Here is a 20,958-nt window from a genome sequence, read left to right as displayed (position 1 = left end):
ATTTTCCTCCTGATTTCGACAAACTAGTTCTGTTTCTATCCCACTCTCTGCATTTATTACCTTTGGCCTCTTGCTGCCCTGTTTTCTTTTTTATTTCTTAGGTGATTACATCACTTACTGTGTTTTGCTCAGTAAACTCACCGCAGTAAACAAACAGCAGCGTCCCATGAACTTGCAGGAGGGAAGTGAATGGAAAGGCAGTTGGGTGACTCTAATCTCCAGGGTCTGAACAGGGCACTTCACATTCTGCTGAGACTTGGCATAGAGCTGAGGATGGGAAGTGTGTCCTTTACTCACTATCCGCTGTATTAAAAATATCCTGGATCGTGCCTGTGAGAGGAGGGAAGTGCCAAAGAGCTGAAATCTTCAGGGAGCAGTAGATCATTCTGCCAGTGCACCTGTGAAATAGTTTTGGTGTATTAGTTTTGAGATTGATTCTCTCACCTTTGGCCACCTTCACCAGTTAACTCCCAGCCTTTGCTGGGAATCCACCTCCTGCTCGTTAACACTTCTTAATTAACGCGAGACAAGAGCAGACATTGCTCTGCGGGAGGTCTCACAGTTTGCAGATAGAACAGTTATTTGCAAGGCAGGGACTGGAATCCAAAGTCTTGATCTTTCAACACCTTTTCTAAAACTGCACAAATGGTCTTTTCTTACCTTGTGCAAACTCAAGGTGGATCCATGTTTTGACCCTCGTGCTCTTGACAGATCCATGTGCCTTTTAGCAAATGATTTTGGAGCCCTGTTGGGTGGTGAAGCAGCACATACTGAGATGCTCCATCTTCCCTGGTACGAGGGCATGGTCCTGGCCTGTGTTTTCTTCTTCTGTGCTGCCTGGAACAGCGAGATTGCACCAAGGACATGCCAGACCTGCTTATTTCTCAGAACTGGCTAAAGCTGCACAAACAACTGTTAAAGAAGTGGTTCTTCTGGGCCTTCAACATATGACCAGTTTGATCTGATTGTCTAAATGGCATTTAAATGTTAAACTTCTCTGGCCCCACCCCTGTCTGCACACTTGACTAAAGATCTGATTTAAGTCTTTATCACAGTTACTAATTAGGAAGAAATTCTCCCCTGTGAGGGTGGGGAGGCCCTGGCACAGGTTTCCCAGAGAAGCTGTGGCTGCCCCTGGATCCCTGGAAGTGTCCAAGGCCAGGTTGGAGCAACCTGGGCTAGTGGAAGGTATTTCTGCCCATGGCAGAGGTTGGAACAAGATGATCTTTAAGGTCCCTTCCAACCCAAACCATTCTGTGATATCCTTGCACTCCCACCGAGCCACTCTGTGTCTTGTAGGGGGTTGTATTTTCCCTCAAGTGCATGGAGTCTGTTGCTCCTCAGCACAGGGGAATAATCAGAATTTTCAGAGCTTTGGTTTATCTGTCCTGGCACAGGTGAGGCAGAGGGTTTCTGTGTTTGTGGCTTGTGTGTTTCTTGTGATCTGTACCATCTGTATCCACTGCAGATATTTCACAACAGGATAGCCAAGAAATAGTCAGGGCTGCGAAGGGAAATGTGGAAGTTGCTGTAAATATTCAGGGGGCTTCGTGCACAATCTGTGTATTCCTTTGGTTATTTTTGTTGTATCGGGTGATTCGTTCAAAGTAGATTAATACTGAACCTAAAGTCCTTTAAGGCCCTGAAAGTAAATTGGCTGTCTCTGTTTAAAAGGATCTTATTAAATTTTACACTTTTAAATAATTCATCGTGTAACTTAACACCCGGTAACAACTGACTTATCTGCTTGGTAGTGACGTGTTTGAGTATTACAAGGCAAGAATTACTGTTTTAATTTGCAGGTATTTGCTTCTATTGCACACAGCTACCGAAAACAGGAGAACTTGGGGGACATCATCATTGTTCCCCAGCACTGAGACAGCAGGACCTGCTGGCACATTGTTTTCTTTCCAAGATCAGGTGCAGACAGAGGGTTGCTGTGCAGCAGAGAGCAAGCTCCTGCCACAAAGCAGGAGGCAGTATTCCTGCTGCTGCTCTGGCATGGGATGATGCCTGCAGGGGGATTGCATCAACAGGGGGACTGCCACATGCAATATTGATGAGCTCTGTACCTTTGGCTGCCAGTGCTCAGTCATTTCCCCCTGGCTGGGTGCTCTGCACTTTGTGGCACCTCAAATATTCACAGGCTTGTGAGCTGACGCTGTGCTTTGGTGTAGAAAGCTTGTGCTGTAATGCAGATTCTGAAGGGCAGTCAGCGTGGTACTTAATGACAAGGAGGTTGCTTGAAATCAATGAGATCCATGGAGCTTCCCTGGGAGGCAGAGTCTCAGCTGGAGAGCAGCATTCCTTGGGGCTTTCACCCATTAAACTTGACTGCATTACAGCACAGTGCTGCAGTGTCTCTGTCTCAGCATATATTTACATGTTAAACAGCATATGATGACTGGTAACTGCACCATCCTTTCTCCATCAAGCAGGATCCTGTTAACTATCCCACTTAATTGGGCATTCCCACGGTGCTGGTGCTGGGAGAGGCTGCCCAGCTTTGTCAGACTTTAAAACAGCTCAGGACTCCTGAGAATCTGTCGAAATGTAGGGGGAGAACACACCCCAAGCTTATTTTTAGCACCTGCTTTCAGCTGCTGAGCATCTCCCTGTGCTCTCAGCACAGTCCTGGCAGTGCTGGGTCAGGGGAGAGCCCTGGTGCAAACCCCAATAGTTGTAAGGAAGGGGGAGAGTGGGGATGACCAAAATCTTTGTGTTCTGCAGGCCCAGAGTACAGGTGATGAAAACTAAAAGCATCTGGTGTTTAACCTAATGGTGCACATCTCTTTAAAGAGCCTGATATAAATCTTCAAAGGCATAAATAATACAATGCAGCTTATTTACTCATTTGGGGAATGGAAATGCATGTTTTATTGCAGTTAATCTGAGGTGTATTTGTAAATAACGAGCATTTTTAATCATAGGACAAGGTTCAATATTCAGGCCAATGTTACTATCCCAGGGCAGCCCAAATTTTCCTACATCTCCCTGCTGGCAACAAGAACCAGGAACTGAGAAGGGTCTGAATTTTTCCTCAAGTACCAGAGGTGTGTCACTGTGGTGGATCTTCATTGGAGACATGGAAACTTTTAGCACTATCCAAACCTGTATCCTGAAGGTTTGAAGAACACTGTCATTGCCTGTGTCTGACAGAGAAAACCTCACTGAAGTGATGATCAAACACGTGTAGTCCTTGGGCAATTCTGCTTCTGCTCGTGAACATTTTAGCTGAGCGTGACAGGCTTTCAGGAAAACAGGCTTCAATAACCATTTTTCCTTGGCTTCCTCTCCCTCAGGGCATGCCACTTTTGAGCTGGGAGCTACGTGGATTCATGGTTCACATGGAAACCCAGTCTATCATTTAGCAGAAGACAATGGTCTGCTCGAGGAAACCACTGACGGCGAGAGGAGCGTGGGGCGGATCAGTCTCTACTCCAAGAATGGGGTGGCCTATCACCTCACCAACAGCGGGCAGAGGATCCCGAAAGATGTGGTTGAAGAATTCAGTGATTTATACAACGAGGTTGGTGCTCAGCTGCTTTGGCAGAGGTCGTAGGTTTGCCTGAAACACTGAGGCCCCTTCACAATCGTAACAATCCGGGACAAAGGTAGAAAGGCTTTCATTTCTTTGCAAAAAAGGAAACAAAAAACCCACTAAGTTTTTTTTCTCTCACCTGCTTCACTGTACCCCGTTTGTCACTGACGTGGGATTAACTCACTGTTGTGAGGAAGAACAATCTTTCCACGTTTGTCATCGGTTTAATCACTCCCAGCAGCTATTTCTGGGGAGATAGAGTTATTTGCTGGAGGAAGTTGCTACTTAATTAAAAGAGTAGAGGAGGGATCAAATTACTGAACGAAGTAGATACAAAACCTTGGCAACAACCAGCTAAATATCGTATCCCTATGACTTTTTATAAATACCATAATGTGCTGTGTAGGGTGCCAAAGTGTGTGGTATCATAAGAGTTGTAAGTTTTCCTGAATCAGAAGGAAAGGGACATCTTTGCTGGGGGATTCAGACCAGTATGGACTTCACTTTAAGGTTAAGTCATTTCCTTGCCAATGTTAATTATAATTATTCCACACATTTTTTAATGTCTCGTGAAGTACATTCAGAGGGGTCTGTACAGACTGTCTGGCCCTCCAGGTAATGTGATCTCCCAGTGGGTTATGTAAAATGGAGCAGAACATGAGGATTTTCATCAAGCTGTAGCCATGCCCAAAACCTTTGGATTTTCGTCTGACAGTGAACTTCAGTGTTTGACTCTTGGCTGAACACACACGAGATTCAGGTTTCTCTTGCATACTTTGTTTAAAAATATGTCTGTGAGTATTAGAAAAGTCACTGTAGCCTGTAAAGAATTATCAAGAATTGGGTGGGGAGCAGAAAAGGGAATTTTTTTTATTTATTTTTTTTTTTAATTTGGAAAGCCTTTTGGCACTGTCCTGTGTCTCTGAACTGGAATGGTGATGGGATGGCACAAAATCATTTCAGTTTTAGAGAGGAGTGGTAGGAATTTAAAAGAAACTCTGGTATGGAAGGATTTAACAACCTGTGGACAACTTCTTGGACAAATGCAGGTGGAGAGAATACGTCTGAACAACTTTTCATGTTACTGAATTGAAAACAGAACCAGAGCCAAGCAGGAGAAAAAGACAGGTGAAATGTGTGTGGAGGAGGATGAACAGCGAGTAGGGCTGGAGAGAGAAGTGAAAATACTGCAGTGAGCAGCATTATTTATGTAAATGGAACAGTGCCAAACTGCAGGCAGGGCTCAGTGATCATCCTGTCTGGAAGATGATAGGAAAATCTCCAGCAAGGGGAGGGCAGACTCCGAAATGAGAAGAGAATGCAAAGATGAGAGCTACTCAGCTTTGAGATAAACCCGGTAAGATAAGGGCTATAACAAGGTACCAGTGTTTTAGAAATGATTAATTTGGTAAATCTACCCTTTCTTTTAAAGGGGAGAGAAAGGGACAGCCAGTGACAGGAGAGAACAACACATTAAAAGTTAATCTTCTTTACGCAACACCTAATTAGCTTATCATTGCCACAGGATATCTTTATCTCTAGGAGACAGAAAAGGCTTTCACATTTATGGCTTGTAAAAATGTCTGCAGGCACTCACAGCCATAAAAAATATGTAAGGGACAGCTGAAGCCAAGCACAGGGCACCAGCCAACCCCTTAATTGCTCCTGCTGGGAGGTGCTTTCTCTGCCTTCCTCCAAAGCCTGCTGGAATTTCTTGCAGAGGCAGCTCAAGGTTTTGTTGAGCTGCTTGTCCCAGCCCCTCTGGGGTGCCAGGTTGGATGATCCGTAGTGATTTAAGACAGCTGGCTGTGGTTTCTGCCCTGTGCTGTGTAGGAAAAGTGGGAATTAAGGCAAGGAGCAATGTGATCTCCTGAAAATCTCCAGTTAAAATGACTGTAGGAAATACAAGTGCCCTGGAGGGTGGGCAGCCAGGAGCATGTGCAGAAGGTGTGTGGCTTTGGGGACCTTTTCTTCTGGCATAAAGTGCAGAGAGTGTTTCACACATCCTGAGTCTGGCTGGGGCATTTCTGGTTTGTGTTTTGTTGAGTCCCCCATTCTCTCAAAAGTTTTCATTATTATTTTCATTAGAGTCCATTCCATCATTTCTTATTTCATCTTGGCTGGCCAAAACTCTTTTGCTGTAACTGGTGAAATGGGTGCTGGGGAGGAACAGCAGGGATTTGATCTTCAGTTCTGCATCTTTGTTGTTTTGAGGAGGCAGGGTGTTTTGAGTGGTTTTGTTAAAACATCTTGAAGTTGTCCGGGATAAAAAGCCATCTAACAGATCACTGAGTCCTGAGGTCAGGCTCCTCCCTTGCCTCATAGGAACTTCCAGACCCTTCTCAGGTTACAATTAGCAATCCCACCATCAGGTCATCTCACCCCTTTAGAAGAGGTTGGGATAGCAAAGGCTGTGACTTGAAAAGAAGTTGCTCAGTTCTAGCAAGGCGAGGTCTCTGTGTGCTGATTTTTCCTGGAGTGAAAGGCAAAGCACCCCTGTACCTCCAGAGCTTTGCCTCACTAATTCATTTGGAAAGTCCTTAGGCTTTTTCCAGGCACTTCTCCAATCTTTTTTTGGCTGGCTTCTTCTACTTCAATACAAGTTTTGCTTCTTTTTTGTTTGCAGTAGCCTGAATTTTTAATAGCTGTAGGGATGTCTCACAGAAGCCTTTATTTGGTTACGAGGAAGCCAAGCAATCCAACTGCTTGAAGACTGCTCAGCTCTTCATTTCTGTAGCAAAAAGTTCCCTCTGAGGGGCTGTTGCCCTGCACTGAAGTCAGTCAGGATCTGTCATGAGCTTGTGACCAAGGTGACCCGAATCCTCCTTGGGAGAGCACTGCAAAGTGGGCAATGCCTCCAAGGAAGGTCTCCAGTCCTGCAGAGCATTCACCTGGATTTACAACCACACATTGCCAAGGGAAGCACTGAGACAGGGCAGGAGAGCTCTCCAGCCACTGTTGTTTAAACACTATCCTTCTTCAACCATGTGCTGTGTGGGGCTGGCAGTGCCCAGGGTCACTGTCACTCCATTTGGTCAGTCTCCAGAAGGAAAGGGACACCAGCGTTGGGAGGTTCCCCAGGCTGTGATGCCCTTGCCACATATTCACAATCTTCCCACCTTCCTCTCCATTCCTTCTGGGGTAACTGGGGGAATTCTGAGGCTGGGGGAGGATTTTGGCCTGTTCCAGCATATGCCACATCTGCTTGACCCTCAGAAAAGTGTCAGGAGTGTGGCCTTTGAGGGTGATGTCTGCAGCTTCAGGGTCAGTGTATAACTCCTGGGAAAATTGATCTTCTGTCCCTCCTAAGTCCTCACTTCCCTCTCCAAAGAGGTATTTAAAGCCACCTCCCAGGTATTAGTGAGGGCTGGGAGGGAGGTGGTGAGCTGGACAAGTTGAGTGCAGGTGAAAAATCACACAGTGCATCGACCAGCCTGATTTAGAAAAAAGTGCCTATTTTTACTTCAGCTTTTCAGTAAGGCTTTGGTCCCTCAAGACCTGCTTCCCAGGAACCCTCCCTTTTAACAATCAGCTAATTAACAGCCTTGTTATCTGTCAGCTTTCCCCCGTGTTCTGCAACAGCTTCTGGGGGAGGGATGCAGCCAAAGAATGACAGCCTTTTCCACCCTCCTCACCCCCGCCCCGTGCTGGGCTTCCTGCCATCCCCAATTAAGCTCCAGTGCCTTGCCTTGCAGTTATCATGGAAAGCAGGGACCAAAGGGCCACCGAGAGTCACCGTTCCCTCCCTGCCTCTATTGCACTGACAGATGTCTGGCCTGGAAACAGCCCGGACCTGTCTCCGTCGGGGTTTTTCACTGCCCCGGGGATTAAGTCACTGCAGTTTTTAAGCCAAGTGAGAAAAAGACAATGCTGTGGATCGTCACCGGCGCTGACAGGAAGGAGTGTGGATGGGGATGTGCTTTCCTGGCCTCCTTCAGCGCGGAGAAACTTCTTTATTTAGATTTGTTCTTCCTAAGAAACTGCCTTTTCCTGTGGTGGAGGAGCACGTATGTAGGGAACACGTGGAGGTAGAAGCTGGTAGGTGACAGAGGGGACATCCCTGCTGGAATCCACGTTCTCTGCACAGACACTGGTTGTGGGATGCCCCAGGGCTGCTCAGAAAGAAGACAGAAGAAGAAGAAAGAAGTAGGCTGAAGTGAAGCTGTTTTAGGATTATGGACGTTCATTTAACTCCTTTTTATTTCTGACTTTCAGCCCTTTCTGTCTTTCAGCCCCAGGCTGAAGGAGTTTGGGTTTCTCAGCCTGGAGAAGAGAAAGCATCAGGGAGACCTTAGAGCCCCTTCCAGTGCCTTGGGAGGCTCCAAGAGAGCTGGAGAGGGACTTTGGACAAGTGCATAGAGTGACAGGACAAGAAGTGATGGCTTTAAAGAGGGTTGAATTAGATTACATTTTAGGAATTCTGCAGTATCAGGGTGGGGAGACCCTGGCACAGGGTGCCCAGAGAAGCTGTGGCTGCCCCTGGATCCCTGGAAGTGTCCAAGGCCAGGTTGGACAGGGCTCAGAGCAACCTGGGCTAGTGGAAGGTGTCCCTGCCCATGGCAAGGGGTGGAACTGGATGGTCTTTAGGATCCCTTCCAACCCAAACCATTCTGTGATTCTGTGAATTCCCTGCAGGATTGTATGTAAACCCTCAGAAATCAGGGAAGGAAATCTGCTGAGAATGAAGGGTTGTTTGAGGTGTTCTGTGTCTTTTGCTTCTGCTGCTGTTTTTCAGGCAGGCTTCTAGGGCCTGCCCAAACCCAGAGGAGCTTGAGAGTGAGAAGTGATTAGTTCATTGTGCTGAGAGGAGTTTGCCAGTGGTAGGAGCTGGGAGTTAATGCAGTCTGGTCTTTGTTTTTGCTACCTGCTTGTATCCAGGTGTGTGATAATTGAAAATGGAGAGGAGTCTGGACTGTGTGTGGTGTAGCTCCCCCCTTGCTGCTGGGCATGGTGCTCTGGGTTTGGATGCATGGATATTTTGTCATCACCAGGATCTTTCAGGTCATTCTTGATGCTGCCTTTCACCAGGGTCTTGGAGAGAAAGCCCCCATGAACTCTCTCATGAACCTTGAAGGAGGGTTGGTTTTCAAATCCTACAAATGCCTGTTCCCAGTAACTTCAGTGGTGGTCCCATAGGAATGATGATGCTTTCTGTTACTGTCAGCAGTTTCCCACCTGGGTAAAGAAAGCATAAGGAATTCCAACTCCAGACAGCACAGTTCTGCTCCTTCTTCATTGGGAATCTACCTTAAATGAGGGCTTCTAGTGAACCTTTTCCATGGTTTCTTATACTGGCTGTGTTTGTTGCATGTGTACATTAAAGAATACATTTTGAGAATCTTCTTGATTCTTTTGTTCTGACAATTCATCTCTTAATGCAGGACTTGCTGTTATTTCTCCCTGTGCTTCTTGCTTATGACAGCTTTGCTTTCTGTTCTTCACCAAATGGTTCAGCACCCCCAAGGATCACAGAATGTCCTGAGCTGGAAGTGACCCACAAGGATCATGGACTCCAACCTCTGGCCCTGCCCAGGACAACACCAAAAATCACACCATGTGTCTGAGGGCTTGGTCCAAACACTTCTTGAACTTGAAAATCAAGGAAATAATGGGGATTCTGAGAAAAAAAATAAGAAATGCTGATGGTGATTAAACTCACCTGCTCCCTGATCAATGGGATGGCACACATGGGAAAGACTTTACTTGATGGTTCCAGCACGGAGAAGTGGACCTTTCTGCCCTTTCCTCTGTGGGGTAGAGAAGAATATAATGGTTAACAAAAACATGCTCAGGCTCACTCCTCCTGTTGGCCAAGTGGTAGCTGGGTTTTAGCGCAGCTTTGCTTGTCCTGTGCCTGTGTTATCTGCTTACAGAGCTCAATCAGCTTATGAAAGCTGAGCTGGTTGTGCTGACGCAAGGTCTGTGCAGCTCCGACCTGCTGGAAGTGGTTGGGGCCTCAGAAATCAGTGGACCTGGGAAACATGGGGTGTTGAAGCTACCAAAGTTTCCTTCACAGTTTCCTTCAGTCTCCTCCACATCCCTTACTTATCAACTCACCTTCCTCCCTTCACTCACAGACCTGATCTTTCTCACTCGTACCACTGCTGTGCATTTCTCCTCACCACCTCCCTTTCCTCATCATCCCTCTCTTTTGCCTCCTCAAATTCGCTTTATTCCTGAAACCCAAGAGGAACATCAAGCTCATGGGGAGAGTCAGAGTGGGAAGAACCTTAAACACGGTGGATTAGCCCTATCAGCAGGGAACGGGAAGCTCTAGGAGCCTTTGAAGGCAAGGTTGCCACAGTCCTGCTGGCTTCCTACCAGATATTTACTGTTGAGTTTGACTTCTCAGCATGTCCAAATAATCTGTCTCCAATCTTTGGCATCTTTGGCAGGAAAAACTCGCCAAGCAGGGATGTCACCTCTCCTAGTAAGAGTACTGTGCACCCTGTGGCAGTGATGTAAATGGACACATTCTGGACAAACAAGTTGTTAATGGGATGAGTTGCACTTCTGAGAGGCATCTTTTTGAAAGCTTTCCTGTGTTGAAAGATTCCTTGGAGGTTTTCCATGGAAATGAAGGGCCATGACACAACTGCGGGCTCTTCTTGGCAACGTTAGACAGAAGTACAGGCTACTCCAGGCAGCCACAAGCAGAGGGCTGAGGTTGGATGGTGTTTTCTTGTTTTTTAAGTGGAAGACTGGGGTTAAAAAATGATCAGGAATATCTTCTTCAAAGAAAAATGGTTTTGTTGCAAGGGGATTTTCCTTGTGAAGTGTTCATCAGGCTGGCTCCTGGTGAGGGGCTCTAGAGATGTCACTGTTTTCCATGGATCTGTACCCGTCTTGTGCTCAACAAGTAAAAGTGTGCACACAGAATTCCCTTGCTGTGCTGGTCAATTCCTGTTTTTTCATGGGACAATGCAAAAATAACCATGGAACTGAATTCCCCCACTCTGGTGGATTCCTTCTAAATAATGGAGAAGCTGTAAGGGCTGGTGCCAGGTTAGAGCAACCTGGGAATGCACCTGAGACGTGGAGATGGGAGAAGCCGTGAGGAAGCCCGTGGGTTCTGCTGGCGGGAGAAGGTGATCTGACTGCGCTGGGTTGGGGTGGAGGATGAAGCGTCCCGCTCGGGGCGTGGATTCTGCTGGCAATCACGTTGTCCATCCTTCTGTCCTGTCTCTGGCAGGTCTATAACCTGACTCAGGAGTTCTTCCAACGAGGTAAACCAGTCAATGCCGAGAGCCAGAACAGTGTGGGCGTCTTCACGCGGGACGTCGTGCGCAAACGTGTCAAGGCCGACCCGGATGACACGGAGGCCGTCAAGAGGCTGAAACTGGCCATGATCCAGCAGTACCTGAAGGTATGTGTGCGTGCCATTGGGGTCATTTTTTTGGTTTTAACTAGGATCAGACAAATCCTCAACCTCAGGACCTGGCACTGGGGAATTGCTTTCTGTGTTTGTATTGACAGCTTTTCCTCCTGAGGCTGATCCAGAGACAATGGGCTGAAAGAAACTGCCTTTACTCCTTTTTTTTCCCCTTAAACTCCAAGCTTTCTAATTAGAAGTGGCTTTCTTGGGCCCTGTTAAACTTTCTGATGTGATTTAATGTTTTTTTTACCACCTGAAACTACTTCATTGTCAGGGTCTTTTAGCAGCATCTTGTCTTGTGCCTTACACATGATCATGCCTCAGTGTTTTTTACCTCTGTCCATACCTCAGAGACCAGAAGAAATGTAATCTTAATTCTAGTAATTTGCTGAAGAAATCCCCAGAAAGCATTTTGAAGGTAAAGCAATAAAATCCAAGGTAGATTGTATAAACCCATGTCCTAATCATCTTTCCTCATGGCTTTCTTAGTTCTTTTTAGCTCCTTGATGCCTCGACTGAATGACTTCTCTGTGGGATGAGGACTAAATGCTGCATCAGGCACTCCATAAGTAGAGTGTAACAACCATTTCTATTTCAATTAGAATGACCTAAAATCTTCTGAAATGAGGCAGGGGAGGCAGGCAGCTCTTTGTCATGTGGGGAGGTGCACGGAATTCACTTTTTACAGTGGGAACCTAAGGGAAAGAGAAATAAAGATGTAAAGAGTCTCGCAGGAGATTTGTGATAAAGCTGAGGTTTGAACCCTGGTGTCCTGAGCCTGATACCTGAGTGTCCCAACCCAAAAACTTGTGTCATGTTGTACTTCCACGGTTGCCACGTGAAGGCCAGTTATTTATTGTGTGGGCACCATCCATGCAGAGAGGGTTAGTCATCTGATACAGCTCTGGTTTGCCTGGTGGTTTCTTCTGTGGTTGCTACAGGTTGCCAGAGCCTTTTCTGCAAGTCTTGCAAATCCCTTCTCATGTGTAAATACCTGAGAACAACAAAGCTTCTCATACTTAAGACTATCAGATGAGAAAGTGGGGATTAACCGCTCTCAGACAAAGTATAGTCTTAGTTGTTGCTTGGTTTTCTCTCTGGCGTTTTGGCTTCACGGTTGAAAGACTCAAAAGGCCAGCACTGTTTAAGTTCATGACGTGGAGTGTCCTGTTGGGGCACCCAGGCAGGATGAGCATCCTGTTGTGTGCCCTGGGGGTGCAGGGTTTGTGTTGTGGGTCAGCAGAACTGAGCCTGGGTGTGTGTCGGGAAGTTCTCGCTCCGCCAGCAGGTGGGCTGGAACCACAGCACGTTCTGAGGGTGGGCCTTCACTCGGTCTCCACAGGAGCCACTGGGCAATGACCAGGATGGGAAAACCACCTGTTTGTCCCTGCAGTCACAGGAGCAGCCTGTGAAGTACTTGGTAAGACCTTGACACCTTATCCCAGCAGAGATTCTGCCCTGCACGGTGATGCTTCACAGGGAGAGGGTCTAGGCTCATTAGGCTTCTAAACACAGTCAGTAAAGTCTGGAAAGGCCTGGAAAATGGGTCAAAGGGTGAGGCAAGGAATTGCAATGTTCCCTTTGCCCAAAATGCTTAAAGAATTGTAGTGTGTGAGTGATTGTGACTCCGGTGAAGATTTTAAGATCACTGTGTCCCGTGCATCAGGATTATCATTACAAGCTTATCACAAGACAGCCCAAACATCCTGCCTTTGTTCCAGGGATTGTTGGAAGCTACGGCTATGCCTAATACTCCTACACACATTAACCAACAGGTTAATGAATCTAAAGCTTTGGTAATCACATCAAGTGAATCAAACACACGTGTCTTACATCTTGGCATTTCCCTTTCCCGTCTCCCTCAGTTCCTTCTGCTGGGTCTTCTCACCTCCAGCAGATTGTTAGTTTGCTGATTGCTGACTGTTTGACAGCACGCTGAAAGCTGCAGACAGCAGAAGGAGCTGCCAAAAGATTTTCATGGCTCCTTATGGGAACATCCATTAACATTGGAACGAGCATCTGATTAACGCGGCTCCAGGTTCTGCTGTAGGAGCACCAAGCAGCCGGTGCCTGGCCAGTGGAGTGGGTTTTAAAGGATAGAAAACAGTCAGAAATGTAACCCACAGTCGTGCAGAAGCAAAGACATATTGGAATTATAGAATCCCAGAGTGGTTTGGGTTGGAAGGGACTTTAAAGAACATCTAGGTACAACCTCCCTGCCGTGGGCAGAAACGGCTTCCACCAGAACAGGATATTCCAAGCCGTGTCCAACCTGACCTTGAACGCTTCCAGGGATGGGGCAGCCACAGCTTCTCTGGATGACCTCTGCCAGGGTCTCACCACCCTCACAGCCAAGAATTTCTTTCTAATATCCCATCTAATTTGACCCTCTCTCAGTTTAAAGCCATCATTCCTTGTCATGTCACTCCATGCCCGTGTCCAAAGTCCCTCTCCAGCTCTCTTGTAGCACCTTTAGGCTTTGGAAGGTGATTTAAGGTCTCCCCAGAGTCTTCTCCAGGCTGAATGCCCCCAACTCTTTCAGCCTGTCTCCAGAGCAGAGGGGCTCCAGCCCTCTGGTCTCTGACCTCTGGATGATGCAAGTGTTGCTGATGCAGCCCAAGCTCCTTACCATGACAAAATGGTTCCTCTGGTTGGAAGGAAGGCTAAGGACTGATTTTTGTCAGATCCTGTGGCCAAGCACTTCTTTACTAGCAAAAATAACGTGGTTTCAGAGTGGGATTCAGGACTCCCATCCCGTGCAGCTCCTCTGTGCCCTTCAAACCTTGTGCTGCGGCAAAAGGAGTTGCTCTGTGGCAATGTTGCTTTTGTGTTGCTTTCCCTTAGGTAGAGAGTTGTGAGAGCAGCTCCCACAGCATGGATGAAGTCTCGCTGAGCGAATTTGGGGAATGGACCGAGATCCCTGGGGCTCATCACGTCATTCCTTGTGGTTTCATTAAAATCGTGGAGATTTTGGCCCGCTCCATCCCCAAGTCCGTCATTCAGCTCCGCAAGCCGGTCAAGTGCATCCACTGGAACCAGTCGGTCAGCAAGGAGATTGAGAGGGTGGCTGACCACAACAGTGACCTCCCCGAGGAGAACAAGAGCTCCGACGTCTTCGTGGAGTGCGAGGACTGCGAGTTCATCCCAGCTGACCACGTCATCGTGACCGTGTCGCTGGGAGTCCTGAAGAAGCGCCACGAGAGCCTGTTCCACCCCCGCCTGCCCGAGGACAAGGTGATGGCCATTGAGAAACTCGGGATCAACACGACCGACAAGATTTTCCTGGAGTTCGAGGAGCCTTTCTGGAGCTCGGAGTGCAACAGCATCCAGTTCGTCTGGGAAGATGAGGCGGAGAGCGAGAGCTTGACTTACCCCGAGGAGCTGTGGTACAAGAAGATCTGCAGCTTTGACGTGCTGTACCCACCGGAGAGGTACGGCCACGTCCTCAGTGGCTGGATCTGTGGAGAAGAGGCTTTGATTATGGAGAAGTGCGATGATGAAACTGTGGCAGAAACCTGCACCGAAATGCTACGTAAATTTACAGGTCAGCCGTGCTCTGGTGGGAGAGGGAGCGCGGGGCTGGGGTGTCGGACAGCCACGAGGAAGGAAATGCTTTAAAGTCATTTTTAGCTCTTTGGCATTTTATGTCCCTTTGAACGTGCGTGTGCTCCCTGCAAAGCTCCTGCTTGGGTGTGCCTGGGAGCTATTTATGTACAGAGGGGCTGATAAACCGGCTCAGGAAGTGGTGGGCAGAAGTGCTTGAGGATTCCACATCCTCTGCTTTATTTAATCACAAATAACTCTTCACACAAATAACTCTCCAGCAGCTGAAGCTGTCGGGCTCGGTACCTCTGAGGGCTGGTCTCAGCTGTGGGAAACAGCGGGGCTGTTTCAGAAGCTGAACCAGTTTAGATCAGCTGAGATGTGGTCAGATCACATCCCTGACTCCCATTCAGTATCAGCTCTGTGGAAATCTCATCAGCCTAAATTTCGAACAATCTGTTGATCCTGAGAGCTCCCATTTTCTGGGTGCATCACTGAAACCTTCCTGGACTTCACAGGTTTTCGTGTTTACTGAGCACACATCACATCAAGGACAGAAGTTGGAGTTATTATAGTGACAAAATCCAAGATAAAATCACTAAAACTAGTAATACTTGACTTGCTGGGCTTTAGTTTGTCCATAGTCACTTCTCTAGATGTCCCACACCTTCCCAAGAAAAGGGATTTTTGTAACTGCAGAGGTCTTTGAGGTCCTCTGATGGCTGAAAGAAATAGAGATGGACTCATTAGCAGTTTTGAAGTGAAGATTTTGAATTTATACATGATTACAAGAGCAGCATCTTCCACGATTAGATGTGGTTTATGCTCTTCTGGAGATGTGCCCTGTGATTAAATGATTTATATTTTTTGGCCAGCTCCTGTTAGCTAAATCTCAACACCCAGTGGGTTTCCAGCCTTACCGCTTCCCATGGACCTCTGACTAACTGGAGAAATTTGCCTCCACAAGTGTAGCTTTTCCTTTTCCTTACAGACCATTTGCTACCAACAATCTGGAGATCTAGAAAATCATAGAATTATAGAATGTGCTGAGTTGGAAGGGACCCATCAGGATCATCAAGCCCAACTCCTGGCCCTGCACAGGACACCCCATCAATCCCACCATGTCCTGAGAGTCCAAACCCTCCTGGAGCTCTGGCAGCCTTGGGGCTGTGCCCACTGCCCTGGGGAGCCTGGGCAGTGCCAACCATCCTCTGGGGGAAGAACCTTCTCCCTGAAAGGGCCCTGGAATCTGAGGACTGGTTTCATAACTGGCCACTGCCAAAAGAGGTTTTAAGTTTTACCACTCTCTCCAGACATCCCAAGTTTGGATTCAGAACCTCTTAACGCAGTGCCCAGACCTGCCCCCTTGTCTCAGCTGGTGCCTCCTGAGCTGTTTGTGTTCAGGGGTGTTGGGTGTCCCTCCGTGTCACGTCAGTTCCTACGCACCTTCTTTCCCTCTGACCTCAGCAGGCCACTGCAGCTCTAGGAAGGCATAGCAGGAGGCTCTTCTTTCTCAGGCCAAGTTGTTCCAGTGCTGACGTCTCCCAGAGTGTACAAACAACCCTGTTTGTTGCAGCTTTTCTCGCTTAAAATCTTTTCTTTTTTTTTTTTTTTCCTCTTTTTCTTTTTTTCACAAAACACCTCAGTTCATCAGTGGGAATTCGGCTCCTGGGGCCTTTCTCAGTTTGGCACATGGGAATATTCTCTCCCCCTTCCTTTTGGGCTCATTCAGTGTTATTGTTTGCATGTGTTGGATGTTCCCCCTCGTCCTCCCAGGATGGAAATGTGTTGGCTCTGGGTCCTTGGGTGCGTGCTGCAGTTGCTGTTCCAGCTGGTGCTGCACCTGGTCACTGTCCATCAGACTCCTCAGCAGGGTGAGCTCTGTCTCAGCCTCCTGCTAATCCCAGGATATCTATCCCTGGAGAATTTCAGACTGAAGTTACCAGGGCCTTGCCCTGCACTGAGCATTTTGTGCATCAGCTGAGAGGTGGCCTCACCGCTGCTCAAAACAGAAGAAGACCTGCTGTTGGAGCACCCATTACACAACATGAGCTGTTCCTCTTTCTGCCCCAGGAAAACCTGTTAATTTGTAGAAAACCTTTTCACAGCCTGGCTTGGTGTGCTGGGTTTATCCTGTTGCCCTTGCTCCCGTTTTCCCTAGCAGGTTCACAGGAGGAGCAGGGCTAGGTGCTGGGCCAGGTGCCAGGCTGGCTGAAATAACAGAAGTGTGCTCAGCTCTCTGTGCACCTCCTGCCTTCTCCGCTGACCTGTTCCTTTGGGAGTGGGAGAGGGAGCTGGACCAGCAGCCTGCTGTCTGTGATACACCTGTAGTCACTTCTGAGCACGGCTGGACTCCTCTGGTCCGACTCACACCACCAAACTCACCTTTTAGAACCTCTCCCACCACTCAAGTTTGCCTAAGTCAGTTAACCAAGTTAGGAAACGAGTCCTGCCAGGATCCTAAGCTCAGTGGAAAGCCTGGATCTTCCATAAGGCAGCTCAGATCTTCCACACCTCACCTGCTGCTCTCTGACATCTTCTGAAGCAGCTTTTCTCTACTGAGTTTAGAGGGAGCCTTATATTCAGTAATGAAAGTAGACAGTTTGAGCCGTTTAATGTTCACTTTGCCTTTTGTGCCTTTCATGTTCTGGGTATGAAATCCCCCACACTCTTCTTATTCTTTTAAGAAAGAATTGATACCAGGTGGGTTCCCACCTTCTGCTGTGTTTTCCCAGTCTGCTGCCCGTGGTGGCCTTTCCTTTGGCTTCAGAGCTGGTTATACCAGTCCTAAGTTAGATCCATTCTTTTGGACTCACACTGAGAATCCCTCTCTGCGAGCTGACCTTAAATTTCACCCGCAGGCTGCAGATTATCTGGCTTTGCTGTGAAAAGCCCTGAGGATTGTTCTGACCCAAGAGCCATCAACAATTACTGCTTTTCACAACTGGATGGTGAAAAGCAGTGTCCTCCAGATCTGATTAAATGGAATACCTCAGAGCAATTAGGAGTCTTGCTCTGCTCTCTTTGTTGGCTGAGCTCCAAGACTTAGAAGCCAGCGGCAGTCGCTGCAGGCCTGGATCACTGGAGCCTGTCAGGATGGAGATGCCCTGAGTTGTCCTCTCTGAGCTCCAGCTATTTGTGTAGAGGGGAGCAGATCTCTTTTAGGTTCTGCCTCACATCTCCCCAGCCCCACGTGGGTGTCTGGGGTACCACGATGCCTCTCTGGTGGTTGTAGTTCCTAGTGTGTGAGTAGTGCCACAGATCTCCCCTGATGGGATCTCAGATCCCTGCTCTCAGGGGAGCAACTAAATTTGGGTGTCTTAATCTAGATCTGTGAGTTGATTTTATGATAATTTCGTCAGCCCCATAAGGAATAAGCCTCTGTAGCCTCACCTCCCAGGAGCTGAATGAGAATGGGATTGTGTGAGGCATCTGGATTTATCTTCCATAGCTTCACAAGTGGAAATCTGTGGCAGAAAAGTATGTATCCTCCTACTTTAGTGAAGGCCACGAGCCTTTTTTTAGCCATTTTATCTCTCTTTGGACAGTGAAAACTGAGAATTTTCCACATCTGTGTTGTTACTTTTATCTGTAGGCAGAGGCGTGTATGTGTTTACCCTATTTAAAAGCAGATTAAGTCCAATTAAATATGTTCCTTGAAGGAGTGTGGCTCCCAGTCTTTGTACTTTCTGTCCTGCAAACAACAGTTCAGGATCAGAGCTCCTGTTACATGTTTCTGTCTGACCTTCAGCCAGAATCCTCCTCTCTGCCTGCAGCAGAAGTGCAGGCCTCCTGATCTCACTCTTAGAAGCAGTTGCTGACATTAAAAGGTGCAGAAATGCGGAATGCAGGGAGGCACAGTGGTTGCACAGCGGGCTCGTGGGTCTTGCTAACATGGTCTGAGGTGCTGGAGAGCCTGGAAGGAGCTCATGAGAGCTCTGCAGCTCAGAGCTGGGGAGGGATGCTGGCTCCGGTTTTGGGAGCTGGTACAGCTGTGTTTTGGTGCACCCAGGCTCCTTCCCCTGCTCCACACTGGCAGCTGGCTCAGACATCCCTCCACGAAGCTCTGCCACCTGCCTGTGCTGTGCTGCAGTTTCCCTTGAGGTGGAGTTGCTACGTGAAGAGCAGTTCCCTGTGGGAAGGCTGGTGTTTGCCTGTGCGAGGTCACCCGTGGGAAACACTGCAGAAGGACAGAGCTGCCTGAGGATTTTTCCAGTCTGAGGATTGCTCTGCTCAACGTTGCTGGGTTTGTGTCACTGGGCTGATGGCCCTACAAACCCTTCTGTGAACAAATTTCAGCCGTCTCACAGACCTGTGGCCTCACCTGCAGGCTGACAAACCCTCATCTCATGAGGGTGCTCCTCATGTTAATCGTGGGTTTATCGACATCTTGTTGACTCTTCTGGGTACCTGGACATGGAAACACACACCAGCTACAGGAAGAGGCACCCCCAGCCCTCTGCAGAGTCTCCTTTGATTGGAAAATCCATTGTGTGCTGGTTGTTGTACAGTGCAGGGTGATGGATGGCCCTGCCTGGGGGAGGGTGATGTCTGACAGCTTCCATGGTGTGCTCCCCTGGGCTTTCCCACAGCCCTCAAAAATAAAACACCATGACTTGTTTCTTTGACTCGTCTGAGAGCTCCCTGTTCTCTGACTCCCTTGGGCTTTCCACTTCCAGGCATTCCTGCTTTGAAGAGTCTTGGAGGAGCACATTTTAGACACTTTGTTATGCGAAGCCGTTGCTCCTGAAACAACATTGGTTTGTAGGATGTGTTTGTTTATGGCCTGTATTTATTTTCTAGTCTGGGACATATTTTGATCTGGGGGCTGGTGGTTAGAAAGTGTTCACAGTGTACTCTGGGCAGGCCATCCAAGGGCTTCTGCTCTGTTCCAGCCCTGTATTCCATAACTCTGGCTGACACACAATATTCCTGAAAGCAACAGCTGAACCAGGGAAGTAACCTGCTCCTGATTTCAAAGAATTGAAGGCACAGCTAAATAACAGTTTAGTAGAACTAAACAACACAGTGCCTACCTAGTCTTTACAGTTGAATGTCTCCCTCTTTAAGCTGTGGGGAGTTTGAGTTGTCTCAGAGCAGGCTGAACCTGTTGAGTTGTCACAGAGCCAGGGTCTGAAGCAGGCATAGGATCTGTGTGAGATGCACACATGTCTCAAAACCCTTCCTTCCTGTGACAGCCTCTTAACAATCACAGAATGGTTTATGTTGGAAAAGCCCTTTAAGACCATCAAGTCCAACTGTTCCCCCAGAAATGCCAAGGGCACCTCTAACCCATGTCCCCATGGCTTTTAAATCCCTCCAGGGATGGGGACTCCACCACTGCCTCAAAGTTGCCTCAAGGGTGGATCTTGAGATCTTGAGAGCATTTCTCTCCACTGGAATTCTTTGTGTCCCATCTCCCTGTTCTTGTCCTGACAAGCCCAATATGATCATGGGACTCCAACATGAGTCGATGACACTGAGATGGCCCCAAACCAGCCCAGCAAGGGGGGTCTCCCTATTTACACCTGGCTCTCTCTGTTTGTACCTGGAGCTCTTCTGCCACCAGCTGGTGCTCGGCTGCCTTGGCTGCATTCCTGCATCCCGTGTGCTCCTGAGCACTTTGGAGTGGGAACAGTGGCTGATGATCATCGGTGCACTCAAGTGCCCCTCATCTAGAGGTCCTGAAAATCCTACAGCAATCTAGAAATCCTACTTCCAGCCTCAAAAGTCTTCTCTCCATGCTGTGTGTGTGTGTTCTGCAAAATGGGTCTGTTGGAATTTAGGTTCATTTGAGGGGAGGGTTGCAGTTGGAATGAGTAATGCGGGTTTTGGGAACTTCCTGACAGGTTTTTCTGTGCCCCCACATAATGAAGATTTGCCTTCTAACATCCTTATCTACCTCTCTTCGGAGGTAACATCTCTCTCTCAAGACTACCTAAAAATCCAATTTAGACTAGGCACCCAGTTAAATACCTAAAATTAGGTGAGATCAATCACGTGCTTCATCACCAGCAGTCTCCCCACCACAAAGGAGAGCAGGACATGCTCTGTATTTCCAGCTAGACCGTGTCCAGGGTTTCACTGAAGCTCCCCAGCCTTTCAGGAATGTAAAGATCTTCCCCAAAATGAACCACAGAATCGTTTAGGTTTGAAAAGACCTCCCCTGGTCGTTGAGTCCAACCTGTGACCAATCCCCACCTTGCCAACCAAACCACAGCACTGAGTGTCGTGTCCAGTCGATTCTTGAACACCTTCAGGGATGGGGGCTCCACCACCTCCCTGGAAAATGGGAGAGCTGAGATGAAAAGGGATGCTGTTTCTGTTATACAGGTAGTTAGAACTTAGCAGTGGAAGAAAGATCTGGTTTGGGGGGGTTCTTGCCTGTAACCTGCAGGCTCTGTTAGGGTGGGTGTCCAATAAATCAGACCGAATTTGTCAGGCCGCACCTTGCGCTCCTGGGCACAGCCTTACCTTTCCTCTTGTGCTTTCCACCCAG

The 20,958-nt window shown here is 48.0% G+C and overlaps 1 protein-coding gene across 1 annotated transcript in view; it reads left to right on the top strand.

Moving 5' to 3' along the window:
• Positions 1–20,958, top strand: part of SMOX (spermine oxidase) — a 50,265-nt gene that overhangs the window by 27,401 nt on the left and 1,906 nt on the right. Inside the window, exons 3-5 of the mRNA XM_050321057.1 lie at positions 3,303–3,529; positions 10,734–10,907; positions 13,761–14,460. Coding sequence (XP_050177014.1) covers positions 3,303–3,529; positions 10,734–10,907; positions 13,761–14,460 — 1,101 coding nt within the window. The remainder of the gene's footprint in view (positions 1–3,302; positions 3,530–10,733; positions 10,908–13,760; positions 14,461–20,958) is intronic.

Source organism: Myiozetetes cayanensis, unplaced genomic scaffold (genome assembly GCF_022539395.1).
Source record: "Myiozetetes cayanensis isolate MyiCay16 unplaced genomic scaffold, myiCay2020 scf26, whole genome shotgun sequence".
Taxonomy (NCBI): domain Eukaryota; kingdom Metazoa; phylum Chordata; class Aves; order Passeriformes; family Tyrannidae; genus Myiozetetes; species Myiozetetes cayanensis.
The sequence above is the reverse complement of the archived record's forward strand: the minus strand, read 5'-3'. Positions and strand labels throughout refer to the sequence as shown.